Here is a 14935-nt window from a genome sequence, read left to right as displayed (position 1 = left end):
GAATTTTTAATGCGATCTCCTTTCGGCAGCTGGATGTGACAGAGGCAGCTCTGAGTTGTTGTTTTTTTTTTTTTTTTTTGTGTGTGTGTGTGTGTGTAGCTTGCTCCTATCCCTATTTTATCATGTTTTATTTATTTTTTAATCATTTATATATTCCCCTCTCTTCTACTGTTATTAGTTTCATGTGGGGCTAAAGATATTTAACATTTGTCTCAAACACGACTTCGAAAATGGTTTTGCCTGGTATTGCTAAGTGATGATTTTAGAATGTTTTACAATGAATCTGTTGCAGAGTTTCTACTGCTAGCCAGAAACAAATAAATCCATTCGTTTTTCATCTCCTTTTATCAGCTTCTGTTGATTTCTCACCACTATTGCCTGCTTGTTTACTTTCATAGGCCTTTCTCAACATCCTCATCCCTCATTCTCTTCAAAAGAACTTGCATTGTGTTTACTGTCATCTTAGCTCTCAGTACAGACAACACGTCCTCTGGAGCATTGCCAAAGAAGATGCACATGAAGTACAATGCTCTCATAAAGGCTAATGCTCCAAAAATAAACACTTAATAGATACATTTCTGTGAAAAAGACACAACTCCAGCAGAGACACGGATGCAGGGTAACCTTCCAGTCACAGCTGATTTTGTTCCAAGGAGCCTTGTCCTTGGCATTGGGTCATGTAATTCATAGCAGATGGCCACAGAGAGACCGGATGAGACAGGAAGTGCCTGAAAGAGACAGGCAGCAATGGGAAGAAAAGTCATTTGATTCTGCTGTTTCTAAAGTGAAGTAGCGCCCAATGACAGAGGGCACATCTCACCATGGCACCCTGACAAAGATGGTTTTACTGCAGGGCATTAAGGGCAGAATAGATGCGTTGATGGATAAAAATAATGGAACTGATGAGTGGATGTGTGTGTGCATATGTAACATAACCTATGTGATTCATCATATAGCTTTTGCATACCTATATCATTCATGGTTCCTTTGGTGTATATTGACATTGATGTATTTATTTTTTTATCTTTTGGGGATATTTTTGTCATGGAGATTTTTTTCTGTGTTGGTATGCGTCCACATTAGTAGACTGACTTGTAAATGCTATGTAATGTGGTTATGTAACACAGGCCTGCCAGCCGGTTGGCCTCACTGGACCGTGAAATAGAGTCTAATTGGTAAGTTAGTGGTCTGAAAGCACTATGTAACAATGGCATATGAAGGTATACTGTAAATTTCCGTGTTGTCCCGCTGCTCAGATTTCACAAAATAAATATGTGCGCATGTTTTTTCTGATTCCTTGGTGGATGAGAATAATCTCACTGTTTAATTTTTTACTTCCCTCATACTGACTATATTTCCACAAAGTTATCAGTTGATTTTGATGTTTGAGTTTTAGTGGGATGATTCTTTGGTGCTAGATGCTATATTTACACTCAAACTGAAAATAGATTGTCTGATCTGGATGGCAGGCTGCCATGCCAAAGTATCCAGCGCCTCGCTCCACAGCGTGCTAAAATAATGTTTGTTTTGTGCTTCTTCGTTAAAAAATTATATACATGTCCTGAAAAATCATTACCACATATTATTATTATTACTTCTCATCATTATTATCACAATAAAACAGAATACAGGAAGTTCTTCAGAAGTAAAAAAAAAAAAAAAAAAAAAGGAGCTAAAGCTGTAAAGTCAGGAGTTGAGTGTGATAACTTATTGGCTTGGTGTAAACGTGGCACCCTTTTAGCCAATTACGCCCAGTTTTTATCTTAGGACTCGACATGTGTGGTGACACTATCGGACAGGTTTTAACACTGATATTTTGTGTGGGCTTGCTTTTCATTGTGGTTAAGGTTATCTGGCTTAACTGTTGGCTTGTCCAATCATCTTGAGTGTTTACGTCTTCTTGCCTCAGCATAACGTAGCAATGTTTCCATGTTTAGCTTTCAATGGCTATTACACTACAATTTAAAATCTTACTTTGAGAGTTATATGCATTTGGCGGGGTAGCAGAATAAATATTATCCACACAAGACACCTGATCTTAATTTTCACTTCTGAGGACCATCATTGGCTCACAGGGCTGAAATGAGAAAGCTTAATTTTGTGTTAGTGACACCGTGAGTTGTTACAGGCATCTGGGTGGAAATCCCTTGTGGTTTAGTTATCATTTATGATTTATTTTGCTGTCACTCTCCTACATAGTCTTAGACTGGGTACCATATTGTGTGAGGGACCTTCTGGTTGTGTGGAGGTCAGGACAGATGACCACAGTGCTCTCTAGTAGATTGAGTGCATGTCTTTGTGTGTGAGCTTGCACTGTGAGTTTCTTATGGAAAGAGGGCCAGTGTGCCACAGCATTGATAACAATAATCAGCATGTGAAGATGGCAACTTAATTGGCTTCAATATTGAGCCCTTGCAGAATTAAAACCAAATAACCTCTCAAATCACCGTGAATTCAAGTAACACTGCATCCGTACCTATCTTGGCTGCAGAAGCTTACTTATCATGCTGCTTGTCTAAATGTCTGCAACATTATCTGGGCACAAAACTGGCCTTGGGGGGTCAATTCCTGTCACTGAGTCCTCCTTAATTGCTGTGATTTACATGGTGATCAACGCAGCCAGGCGACAACTCCCCCATGGTCGAGTGGCACTAATATATGCACATGTAGATACACGGATGACTCTCCTCGCAGTGAGGTTTATGGTTGCAGATGCTCCCATTAGCAACGCCTCATAAAGTCTGCGACTATTGGTCTGTTAAACAGTGCTCCAAGTCGGCACACAAAAATAAGATACGGTTGCATGTTACACAGATACATATGTACACTGCCACTCACACAGAGTTATCACTTCTTTAATGGAGAGTTATTCACTCAAGTCAAAACATTGTTTCTGCAAAGAGAAGAAGCAAAACAAAAAATCACTGACAGAAAAACGACGCAGAGTTCAATAAATGAGCAGTGCAATTGTTTTTTCTCCAATGTTCAATAGGATTGCATTCTATTATTGATTATTTTTAGTCCCAAAAATTGTGGAAAATTTTCTAGTTTTTTTTTCTCTAATAAATCTTCTATATATTAGTTGTGTATGTATTTAGTTGTATAAGTCTTACTATTTTACCGATCAGTTCCTAAAATCAGTTAAAGTTGTTGATGTGCTTCCACTAATGCCTTGTAATTTATACTATGTCTGCAACATGCTGTCACTGTGGAGGAAAAAAAAAAAGTATTTCACAGAAACCTCATAAAGCAAATGAGTTGTTGCAAAGAGCATATGTAGTTATACCAAAGTATCATTTGTCTAAAAATGTCAGAAGTATAAATAAAGCATGAATTTCCAGAGGAAAACTGGATTGCACAGATTTTTTTCATACTTGAAATTTTTTTTTCGGGCCATCTAAATTCCCTCTTTGCTGCTATAGTTCGCTCTGCCAACGTGCTGGAAAATCACATTTGAGTCCCAGTGGGAGTGAATCACCTCGTCTTTCCAAATGTTTGTGCCACACTCTACTCACTGAGCTATACGAGTGGTGAGGCTGCAGTTATTGTGCAGTGCTTGTCCTCCATTCTGTTAATGGCTTTATCTCACCTACTCTGGTGAAAGAGAATGTCACCAGTTCAATTAGGAATAGGGTGTGTGTGTGTGTGTGTGTGTGTGTGTGTGTTTAGGTGGTCCTTGGATTTCAAGTAGATTGATAGTAGCACTGAAGCTGCACTATCCATACCACAGATAGTGTGCATTTCTCTTTGAGTAGAGTATGTGTGTTGCGAGCAAAGGGAAATGTGGGTTTCAGAGATAAACAGGTCGACTTTGCAGCTTGTTGAGAGCAGCCTCCTTGTGTTCAACTCGATTATGCACCTCATGCCTCCCCACTGTACCGTGATAGCCTGGAATGGGTTAAAATTTATTTAACTTAATATTTAATGGTCGCATATGAATGAAAGTAAATTCTTTTCAATTGAACATTAATCCACATGAAATGCTGTTTAAAAAGTTAAGATACAGTTTAAACTGTGTTGGAATATAGTTGAAATTTCGTATGGATGTGTGAAAGCTCAGGTTCCCATCTGGGAAGTATTAACTTCAGAGTGCAAATCAGAAAAGCCTCAGTCACACCTGCTCCTCTGCGTTGTCTCTACCTCCCAAGGCATCTTGGATTCATCCTCCCCTGTCCAGCCTTTTATTGCGGTTTTTCCTCGTTAAAGAGTCTTCCACAGCCTTCTTCAGCTGTCTTCTGTTCTCTTTCCTCTTGTCTTCATGCCTCTTTTATTTTATGTCTTTTACCCCTCTCTGATTGCCTCCCACTTGATCTTCTCCTTCCGTGGTTTTTCACCTCAAACCTCCTGCAAGGTAGGACAGAGCAAATGAGAAAGATTGACGCTCTGACATGAATCTTTGGGGCCATAGTGTCTGATTAAATTAGCACAGGTGAAGGGTAAAGGAGGGTGGTGGTCAGATGAATTTCTTATAGCTGAGTTAATTGATTTCTTTCCCTTAAAAGAGATACATGTGCTGTCCTGTCTGCATGAGAGTAACACGCACTCCTGTACACAGAAAAAGACATTTATACACACACGGCGGGTTATTTTTGCTTTGCCATTGTTTGTGCAATGTGTTAATAAAATATTATTTTGGGCATGCAATAAAGATGCGCATCTGTAACAGTGACCAAAGCTTCATTTCATGGATCAAAGCTCAGTCTGTTTTTAGTCTCTCTCAGTCTCTCTACAGTGGTCCACTGCTGTAGACAAAGATTGTGTGTGTGTGTGTGAGTGTGTGTGTGAGTGAGTGAGTGGGTATACTTTAGATTTCTAAGTCAATTTTAATCAGTAACACTAAGTGCTGTTTCTCATTCTTCATTTCAGAGGTCCTTCCGCTCCTTTAGCAATGATGACCGTCACGTAATGGCCAAACACTCCACCATCTACCCTTCCTCGCAAGAGCTCGAGGCAGTTCAGATGCTGGTGTCCACTGTTGAATGTGCCCTGAAACATGTGTCTGATTGGCTGGATCAGCGCAGCAGCGGCGTCCACAACCAACTCGACAGCCAACCAGCAGACAGAACAGAAGAGGATGACCCTGGTGATGAGCCAGGAAATGAAACTGAGGAATCCAGTGACAGCTACAGGTAGGGCAGCAGTGGCGTTATAGAGCAGCAACCAGTGATTCTTTTTCTATTGTTTAATCTCTTGATTTGTTTTTAAATTAGTAGATTAAACATTTTTTGTAATCACCTTGTAGGTATAATCGTCAATGCGTTGTTTTATTCATCCTCACAAAAAATTATAAATTTACAATATAGGACTTTATGGCGGATTATATGCCAACCTATAGCTTGTTACCCTGCGTTTACTAGGCACCCGGTGGAGGGCAGCGTCAAAAGAAACTGAATGAACATTTATCCCAGAATGTAAGCAAGTATATGTTTACGTGTAACATTTTTACATTGGAGGCTGTCAACTGACACGTTTGATAAATGGCCAATCCTGTGACAAATTATCAAATGATTAAACTACTCGGCTTGTTGCCATTTTGGTTTGGTTGATTAATTCATTGAGTATCAGTAATTGTGATCAGTAAAATATTTTTCAACTCACAGCATGGTGTCCACACTCAGGAGGCTCTGACAATGTTCTGCACAATGTTCCGATGCAGCAAAATCATTTTTGGCTCTAGAGAAAATGAATTTAGCTACTTGACAGTGTCTGGGCTCAGTCTCCATGGTCAGCTACTGTATCTTCATTTTATTAAGGGTTCACTACTGTACTTCTCATTTTAATATGGAACTCCCTGCCAGAGCTTATTTTGCAATTTTAACTGGCACAGGGTATTTTAGTCTTTTAAAATACAAGATATTACAGAACTACATACATTTTGAAATCTTGTTGCGGTTTTGTTTTTTTGTTTTTTGTTTTCATTAAGTTGGCAGCTCCTTTTGATTTGATTTCTTGCCTGCAGAGAGAATAGATTTATTAGATGCACCATTAAATTGTAATTTGGACTCAGTGTGACATAGGAGGGATAATAATGTGGCTTCTTTGAAGTCATAATTAACAAGGTAATTTTCCTGCAAGATATTCAGACTCTTCTTGTTGACAGCAGATCAAAAATTTTACAATTTATAATAAAATTGTAACCGTTTCAGTTTTTTCATCTATAGACTGAACTGTGCACCTCCTCATGTTTACAATTTCAATGTTACCAACAGCCTATTTTCTTTTAAAAACAGGGAGTCCAGCAGCGGTGGCGCACTGTGTGGAGTGATGAGGATCGGCTTGGTTGCCAAAGGCCTCCTGGTCAAAGGCGACATGGACTTGGAACTGGTGCTGATGTGCAGAGACAAACCTACACAGACACTGCTGGACACTGTCTGTCACAATTTACCCACACAGATAAAGGTAAGAGAGACAATCATACAGACCCATGCACAAGCACCAATGTTTCATGCAGGCATGTAATACTGCCTCCCATTCACTGTTATTTGCATTTCTTAAGTACAAAAACACATCTATCCTTCTAAATGTGTGAGTGTACTCACCAGATCCAGGCAGAAAGATGCAGGACACATTCCTTATCGCTTTTTCACAATCTGTGATTTTAGGAGTTTTGCACTTATTCGCTTATAATGCATGATAGCGGGAATTAAACTTTATTCCTCAATCTTTAAATCCTGGTTAACTTTTGCATTGACTTACATACTTCTAACAAGCTGAGAACTACCAAACCTGACCGACAAGTGTGGAAGTTTCTTATTGAATAATCTTTGTTCGTGTATCATACAAATACTTCTTTAGGGCCACTGCATGGCTTATGTTGTTTGTGAGTCTTTGAGCGAAGGCCTACTTATTTCTGCAATAGGGCTGATGTGTTTGTTGATGTGCATTCATGTTTTTAAGTGGGCAAGAGTCCTTACAGAGGATTTTTATTATGATGTGAAGGTTTCGGTGATTGACATCCCATTTGATTAGTTCTGAGAAGACCATGGTGTACACAGAGATATAAGGCAGTTTTACTATCTACAGAGACAGACACATAAACACTATCATACAGAATCATAATAATGTGTCTAAATTTCATAATGGACACTCAGGGCTTATAGATTTCACATTTCACCTCTCACATTAGATTCTTTAGATCCTTTCTCTTCTTCAGATGAATCACATCTTTTCAGAATGTATACAAATTATTTATTTATGTTGGAATGATCAGTATCTGTATTAACTTTATGCTACTGTGCATCATTCACATGTTTTAAAAATATTATGGTCCTTAAATAACCTCTACAGTTCTAATTTTCCCTGTTTTATTGTATTACAGATATTTGCTGTAGAGAGTTCTTATGAAAGGCCCAGGATTATTTGTCCTTTCATCCTTAGCAGAGGTTTTTAACTAGTAAAATGCTTTACACATTTTGCCCATTTGCTTGTTTGCCTGTTATACATAAACCTATTGTTGTAGATGTGGCACAAATCTAAATCTAAGGGATGAATATTTTAGCATTGAGCATGAGTGTGAGTGTTTTTGGCCATCAAAAGTAGGAAGAAGCAAGTTACAGATGCTAACCACTTTTAAATATAATATTTTAACTCAGGATGTTGGTCGCATACTATGGTTTTAGTTTATAAATAAAAGATTAAATTGATTCACAGTTTTTTGACCTTATAATTTATTTTATATTCCTCCTGTCCTTCCTGACAATGCTGCTGGAAGCCTCAGTATAGTCATGTGATGACCTTGACTTCTGATCATCCCGTTATGACTGTTTGACACGTGACAGAAACTGACAGAGGAGAAATATGAGGTCACACGCTCCTTGCCCGAGGCAGCCATCTTGGTACGAACTACAACAGAGCCCAAACTCACACTGAAGATTACCCTCACCTCACCAGCTATGAGGGAAGACGAGGATGAAGAGGAAGAGGAGGAGGAGGAGGAGGGGGAAGGCGATATGGAGAATGGGGATGAAGGAGAGGAGGAGGAAGAGGAAGAGGAGGAGGAGGAAGTGCTGGAGGATGAGGAGGACCAGGAGAAGAAGAATGAACGAGGTAGGAACCAGAAATAAGAAAAGTCTCCCCAACACACGCACACAGACATACATGTCCTGTTTTCTACAGACACACATGTGGGTGTGTGTCTGCTTGTGTGCAGAAATTCACTCAAAAAAGAGGCTTGACCTCATTAGCTGATGCTGACACAGGACACAACACACACTGGACACATATCAGCTGCTACACACAGGAAATGTCTGGTCTTCAGTTTAGTAACAATCTTCCAGCCCCAACCCACCTCCTGTTTTCATGGGTAGCAGGAACCTGTTATAATTGGTTGTGGGAGGTAGGATGGGGAAGCAAGGCCAGCAGGCCAGTGAAATCAATAACTGAGCAGTCGCAGGCTGCCCATCCATCCTGTGGCTCCCATCCAACTAGACACTCAGGTCTCAGAGAGAGATGAGAGATAGCGCAAAGGTTAGCCGTACATCATGCTGTGTGCCATGGCAAGATGGAGAAGACCACTCCTATTTTCTGTCCTCATGGAAGAGCACACAGGCATGCACACACAATCACTTACAAGGAAGTGAAGACACACACTCGTGGTCATATTTTGTACCTGACAGTTAAAGACACCAGTTATGCTAAACGCCTAAACGCTGAGATTTGATCAGACACCATCGGCTGTGGAAGAGTGCTTTTGAGTGCTCTGGTTTTAAAATCTTTGACTTCCTGTTTTTAAACAACACATTAGAGTAAAAATATGTCTGAAACAGACAGAAAGCATAAAAGCTATGACTTGTTACTTGTGGGTTCCTATGTGTGCAGAATGGTGCAGTAAGATTTGGCTGTTGGCTGTTAAATGGATCAATAATGGCTTCTGATTTGATTTCAGGTAATCTATGCATTGATTTTAAAAAGTGCTTGGTAAACACTCACTTTGTGAATTGGGTGTCCTGTTTTGGATGTTTATAAAGTTCACAAGATTGCAGCATTTTACTGAATAAAAGTACTTCTTCAGCATGTGTGTAATTTTAGCCCAAATCCTGCTCGCTGCAGTTTGTGGTCACAGAGGGAAAGAGGGAAGGCACTTCAATGGTAAATTAGGGAAGACACAACAGCAATGTTCCTTTTTTTTTTTTTTTAATGAGACTGAGGGAGACGACAGCGTCAGTAACACAGAAGAAGATAATGACAAAAGAGGAGTGGTGAGTGAGGGAGCGGCCGGCACAATATTTGAAAGAGCAGTGGGAGGAAAGCTTTAATGATGCAGTAGCAACAGACTGGTCTCACGCGCAGCTGGGACTGCACTGACAGACCTTGAGATATACCATTAAACGTCACGCAGATACACACATACACAGCACTACCTGCCTCAGTCAGAGAGAGAGAGACCGTCAATGCAATAATAGCCAGATGAGTTAAAGGATAATGTAAGATAGATGATCTTGCTGCTGTTCCACGGCAGTCACATTTGACATTTCAGCTTAATATCCATTGAGGGAGAGAATTTCTCTTTACTGAAAAGTGATGAGGAAAATATTTATCTTATTTGTGTATCATTGAGTCCCAAAAAGGCTCTTTAGTGTGTTTCATTTTTCTTTCAGCAGGACCCCACACATAATAAACCCTCTTTTCAAACCCCACCCTCACAGCACTCATTCATACACAGCTTCGTCTGTTCCAGCACGCCTTCCATATCATACTGTAGGTTTTGTTTTCAGAGAGTAGTAACTCAACCACCTTGGTGTGTTGGGTGACATGAATCAAATGCTTACATATAAAAGTATAGTGTTCCTCTTTAACCAACCACAACACTCTGGCTAAACCCTGCTTTGATCCCTCCTGTGTTGTGCTTGTTTGAGACTGGGTCAAACTTTATTTATTTTTATTTTTTATTTTTTTAGTTTCTCTGTAGGAGCGCTTGATGCTATGTTCGCCCAGACAGGGTGTTGAATTGCCTTCTCTGCGCCTTTGTTTTTTTTTTTTTTTTTTTTAAATGAGCCTTGCGAAATCAAGTGCACCTCAAGAAAAACAAACTCCTATTTTGACTCCTGCCTGGTGCAGACTGGATCAAAATAAATAAAATCCTCTTCAAATACTAAAAGGCGGGATTGATTTACCTAGCTGGGTAGAGTGGAAACACTGGAGACGTCTTCCCAATGCTCACATTCGGTAAATCAAACACCCCTTGGGTATTTGTTTTATGTATGTCTGTTGGGAGAGGGCTCTGCATCCCAGAAAGTTGTCTCTTCTCTTGTGACTCTAGTTCTTCTGCCTTTCACTGATTTGTCAGTGACAGATGGATGGAAATGACTCAATCACACAGTGTGTGAAATATTCACCACACTCGTGTAGAAACCCTTGAGCATCCTGTGTTACTAGGTGATAAGGATGCAGACATGTGATGCGGTTAACACATGTTTGATTGATCACAATCACAGATACACCATTAATAAAGCAATGACGCATTAATGATCATTCATCACACATCTGTGGACTGTGGAGAGTGAGCACTTTCTACTAGGAGAGCAACAACTTTTTGGCATGAAAAGCCCCTTGTATGTACCAAAATATACATGCGTGTGTGTGTGTGTATGTGTGCACTCACACATTGTGTTTCACGTGTGTTTGCATACATTCACGCACGCCAGTTTTCAAACACACACACTCAGACATGACGTGTGCGTGTTTCACCTTTTCTATATTGGATTGTTATTGTTTTGTGGCAGTGTTGGGTGCTGCTGCGCACAGAGTGGAGGCTGAGGAGGAGGAGGGGGAGGTGCTGGATAGACACAGATGTCTGTTGGCCCTGGCAGCGCTGCGACACGCCAAGTGGTTCCAGGTCGGCACCCACTCACTTCCTGTCTTCCTGCCTGATGCTTATTGTAGCCTGATGATTCGCATGAAAGGAAATGGGCTCAATGTGGGCTGATTGTGTGCTGCTTGTTATTTTCCATTCAGTTTGAACTAATCAAGAAAAGAAAGTGTTTTTTATCAGCAAATTTGCCAATGTATGTATATGTTGCAATTATTCCAAATTCTGTGATCCGTATAATCTAATGTTCAAGTCATCTCCAGCGCAATTTACTGGATTTTATTTCTGTAACATCAACAAATACGGCCAAGTGTTAAATGGAACTTACAAAATTACTGTAATATTTTTTTCGCTTTTCTTTTTAAAACTGAAAAAAAAAAAGTACAAATTTTAAACTATTGTGAGGCTACAAAAGCAGTGGTTGAAATTGTTTTTCTTTTTGCCTATTATGTGAACCTGCCTGCTCTGTACAGTATGTCAGTTCTTCCCTTTTATTCCCTTCCCAATCACTTTCCCATCTGTCTTCCAACTCATTTCTCTTACCAACAGAAAAGTTCAAGTGCAGGCTCAGAATATAACTATATTCACAAAGCTGAAAGCAAGATGATAAGAAAACATTTTTGCACTTTAAACATAATTCAGAATATTCTCTCTCTGTGGGACCTTTCAGACAGATACAATCACTTTAATATGAGTGCAGTTTTCTGGTGTTAAGCAGGCTGCTATCTTGATCTTTATGTATGTGTGCATGTGTTTGCAAAAACGCCACTCCTCCTGGACTTAATTTGTTCCCTTCCTCTCTCTCTTTCAATGTATTCCTTTCTTTCATCTTCCTTCTTTCTTGGCCTTTCATCTCCATCTCAGGCTCGAGTCAACGGACTCAAGTCATGCGTTATTGTTCTCAGGATACTTAGAGACATGTGCAATAGACACCCTGTCTGGGAACCTCTCAAAGGATGGGTGAGTTTTTGGCCTTAATTATGTGTGTTTGAATGTTAGTCATATGAAATGACGTGAAACACTCTAGTTCCCATTAAAGTTTTTATGCATTTTATTGTGATATTAATATTGGTAAAAGGACTTATGCCATCTAACTGTAGCTGAAGGGTGATTCTTTATTGAAATAAAACAATTATGCCATCCATAAGTGACTGTACCACGTATATTTTATGTTGCTGAGGAAGGGTCCACTATTCACGCTTCTTAGTTTAATTACTCTGAGTTTAATTTCAGAGACCACAGGTTTAATGTAAAAGAGGTAATTAACTGCGATTGGCGAAAAGCCTGCTTTTCTTTACTGATGAATGCTCATGTTTGCTGTATATATTTGTTACCCTGCAGCCATTAGAGCTTATCTGTGAGAAGGCCATTGCTACCTGCAACAGACCTCTTGGGGCAGGAGAAGCACTGCGTCGAGTCATGGAATGTCTGGCTTCAGGCATACTGCTACCAGGTAAGGGGGTCATAGTGGCTGCTTATATATTGGAATGACCTAAATGTGTTTACATGCAAATCCTTAGCCTCACTGATAATCAGAGCTGGGAAGCATTCAATTTGGGCAGATGAGGAGTTATGATGAGACGCAGCTTCCCAAATTCTTTAGCTGCTTCTCTCAGAGAGGTCGTCTTCATTTCATTAACATGCCTTGTAAATGAGACAGCAGCTTCCTGAGGTAAATCATCATTCGTCAGAAATTTATGTCTGACCAGCTGAGGGCTTTCGTTATAAAATGTTCTGCATTCTTGGAAAATAGTTGTGATTCAAAAGTATGTTTGAGTAATTCAATTTATTCATGCTTATGATTCTTGCTCATTTAGTTTCTCTTAAACCAATTTTGTCCATCCAGATTGATGCTTGTTATACTTGACTGTGGACTGAGAGTTGTTTCTTAAAATAATCAAAAACAGAATAGAGGAGTTTTCATGAATACTAACAACTGAAACTGTTGAAGTTAAATTTAGAGTTAAAATGTTCACCTCCCTGCTAGATACTGTTTATTCACCTTGGAATTCAAATTTAAGACAATTGTAAACCCAATTATAATTTAAGGATTTTTAACCTTTAAGTGGAGTTCATTCTTTAAGAAGGTGACAACCAGCTTTGACCAGTTAGATGTTCCCATTGTTGCCGCTACTGATTTTAATAGATTCCGGGTGTCGCTTATGTCATGATGGTGAAGCCTAATTAAATGTTGCAGAGCAGCAGAAACACAATGTAAAGTGACATCAACTGACTGCGTGTGTGTCATTTTATGTCACTTCCCCAGGTGGTCCAGGTTTACATGACCCATGTGAGAAAGAGCCAACAAACACACTAGCCAGCATGACTGATCAGCAGGCTGAGGACATTACCCACAGCGCACAGGTACGAACACACATACTCACAAAAAGACACCAGTGTTTTTGCCCAGCTGTTATCGTACCAAGCTGCCATTGTGTGGGAATCAGTAGGCAACATGTGTGTTACCAGACAGAAAGACCCCACCATCACCAAGCATGCAAACACACATACTATGTGCTACTGTGTGTGTGTGTGTGTGTGTGTGTGTGTGTGTGTGTGTGTGTGCGTGTGTGTGCGTGTGTGTGCGTGTGTGTGCGTGTGTGTGCGTGTGCGTGCGTGTGCGTGTGCGTGTGCGTGCGTGTGTGTGCGTGTGTGCGTGTGCGTGCGTGTGCGTGCGCGTGCGTGCTTGTGCGTGCATGTCTCCATAAGAGGCTGTGTGGTTCTGCTTTTTAACGATTGTTGTGGGAAACTATTGCCACCATGTACCATAAATCCATCTCTGACACCCTGAGGACAGTATTTGTGTGTATGCTCTCGTGCTGTCACATCCTTATTCACACACACACACACACACACACACACACACACACACACACACACACACACTTGACCGAGCAGGGCTCCATGGCTTAGTGAATCCTGCCGTCCATTTCCTTTGAAGGCAGCCTGAGCGAGGATGGAATGTCAATGGGGATAATTGTAGCAGATACAAGAGCAGATAGAAGAAAGGGAGCTGTTGTGTCAATGAGCGGCACTGAGCTTCATGAATATCTGACACCCTCTGTTTCTAATGGATTTATATTAGCGGACCTCCTGTTAACCATTCTGCTTATGTGTGCATTAGCTCAAGAATAATGACCGAATTGCTCGAGCATACTGATATGTGTATGATATGCTAATAATATTATGATATTATTATATTATTATATGAGGAAACGTCTAGAATGCAAGGTTCTTTTTTTGAGGACAATTTTTGCCATACAGGCTTTCAGTATTACAAAGATAGAGACAGTTAATTTCATTATGATGAGGCACAGATTGTATATAAAGGCCTCCTGTCACATATGATGTTGGATGGTTGGATGTCTTGACATAATTATTCTATCTTAAAATAGTTTCTAAATTTCACAATTAGAAGTTATGTCCTGGATGAGCATGGCAGCCTGTCATTAATTTTTACAAAACTGTACCACACAATTCACAGAAGAAAAAAATCTACACTACTAATAAGCTAAATTAATGAGACAGGACAAGGGTGCAGTTATAGAGTAGAAGAGTAGTAGAGTAAATACAGGGAATTCACTTAACTTACATTATCTAATTAGGACTTAAGATGAGAGTGAGTAAAATGTTTCAGGGTCAATATTAAATATCTAGTGCTAAAGGATCAATCCGTTTAGGAAATTGTTGTATAATTTTCTGTGGCGCTGGAGTTTCGCAAAATTTTAGGATGTCTGACAGTTTAATAAAAAGAACTTGTGCTTAAACTGGACCTGTGGGCTTTGAATGTAATGGTGCTTTCACACCAACGTTTGCGTCGGTGTGAATGCAACCGCCGCACTTTGGTGCCCACCAATTCAGCCGCTCCATCTCCCTAGCTTTGGTGCGGTGCCTCTGGTGTGAAAGCAACCGCAACAAATTGGACCAATACAGTCTAGTTTTTATGCATTGTGGGCATCGGGGATACTGAATTGTGGGTAAAATTATTCATTTTATTTCCTGTTGATCCCATGGTTGACCCATTTGTTTATGGATCGGTGGCTCGAGATGAAAAAAAGCCCAAAAACCGTGGCGTGCAATGCGCCGTAGGCTCCGGCAACACCAATGCATTCTGACGTTGTTTTCAAG

The 14935-nt window shown here is 40.1% G+C and overlaps 1 protein-coding gene across 3 annotated transcripts in view; it reads left to right on the top strand.

The window, feature by feature from the left end:
* Positions 1-14935, top strand: part of strbp (spermatid perinuclear RNA binding protein) — a 70526-nt gene that overhangs the window by 41430 nt on the left and 14161 nt on the right. For all 3 annotated transcript variants that reach the window (XM_029516625.1, XM_029516626.1, XM_029516627.1), the window contains exons 4-10: positions 4867-5129; positions 6231-6399; positions 7779-8046; positions 10722-10834; positions 11672-11767; positions 12149-12260; positions 13074-13171. In XM_029516625.1, coding sequence (XP_029372485.1) covers positions 4867-5129; positions 6231-6399; positions 7779-8046; positions 10722-10834; positions 11672-11767; positions 12149-12260; positions 13074-13171 — 1119 coding nt within the window. The remainder of the gene's footprint in view (positions 1-4866; positions 5130-6230; positions 6400-7778; positions 8047-10721; positions 10835-11671; positions 11768-12148; positions 12261-13073; positions 13172-14935) is intronic.

The sequence above is a fragment of the Echeneis naucrates genome, chromosome 12, assembly GCF_900963305.1.
Source record: "Echeneis naucrates chromosome 12, fEcheNa1.1, whole genome shotgun sequence".
Taxonomy (NCBI): Eukaryota; Metazoa; Chordata; class Actinopteri; order Carangiformes; family Echeneidae; genus Echeneis; species Echeneis naucrates.
Note: the sequence above shows the minus strand (reverse complement) of the source record. Positions and strands in the feature narration are given on the sequence as shown.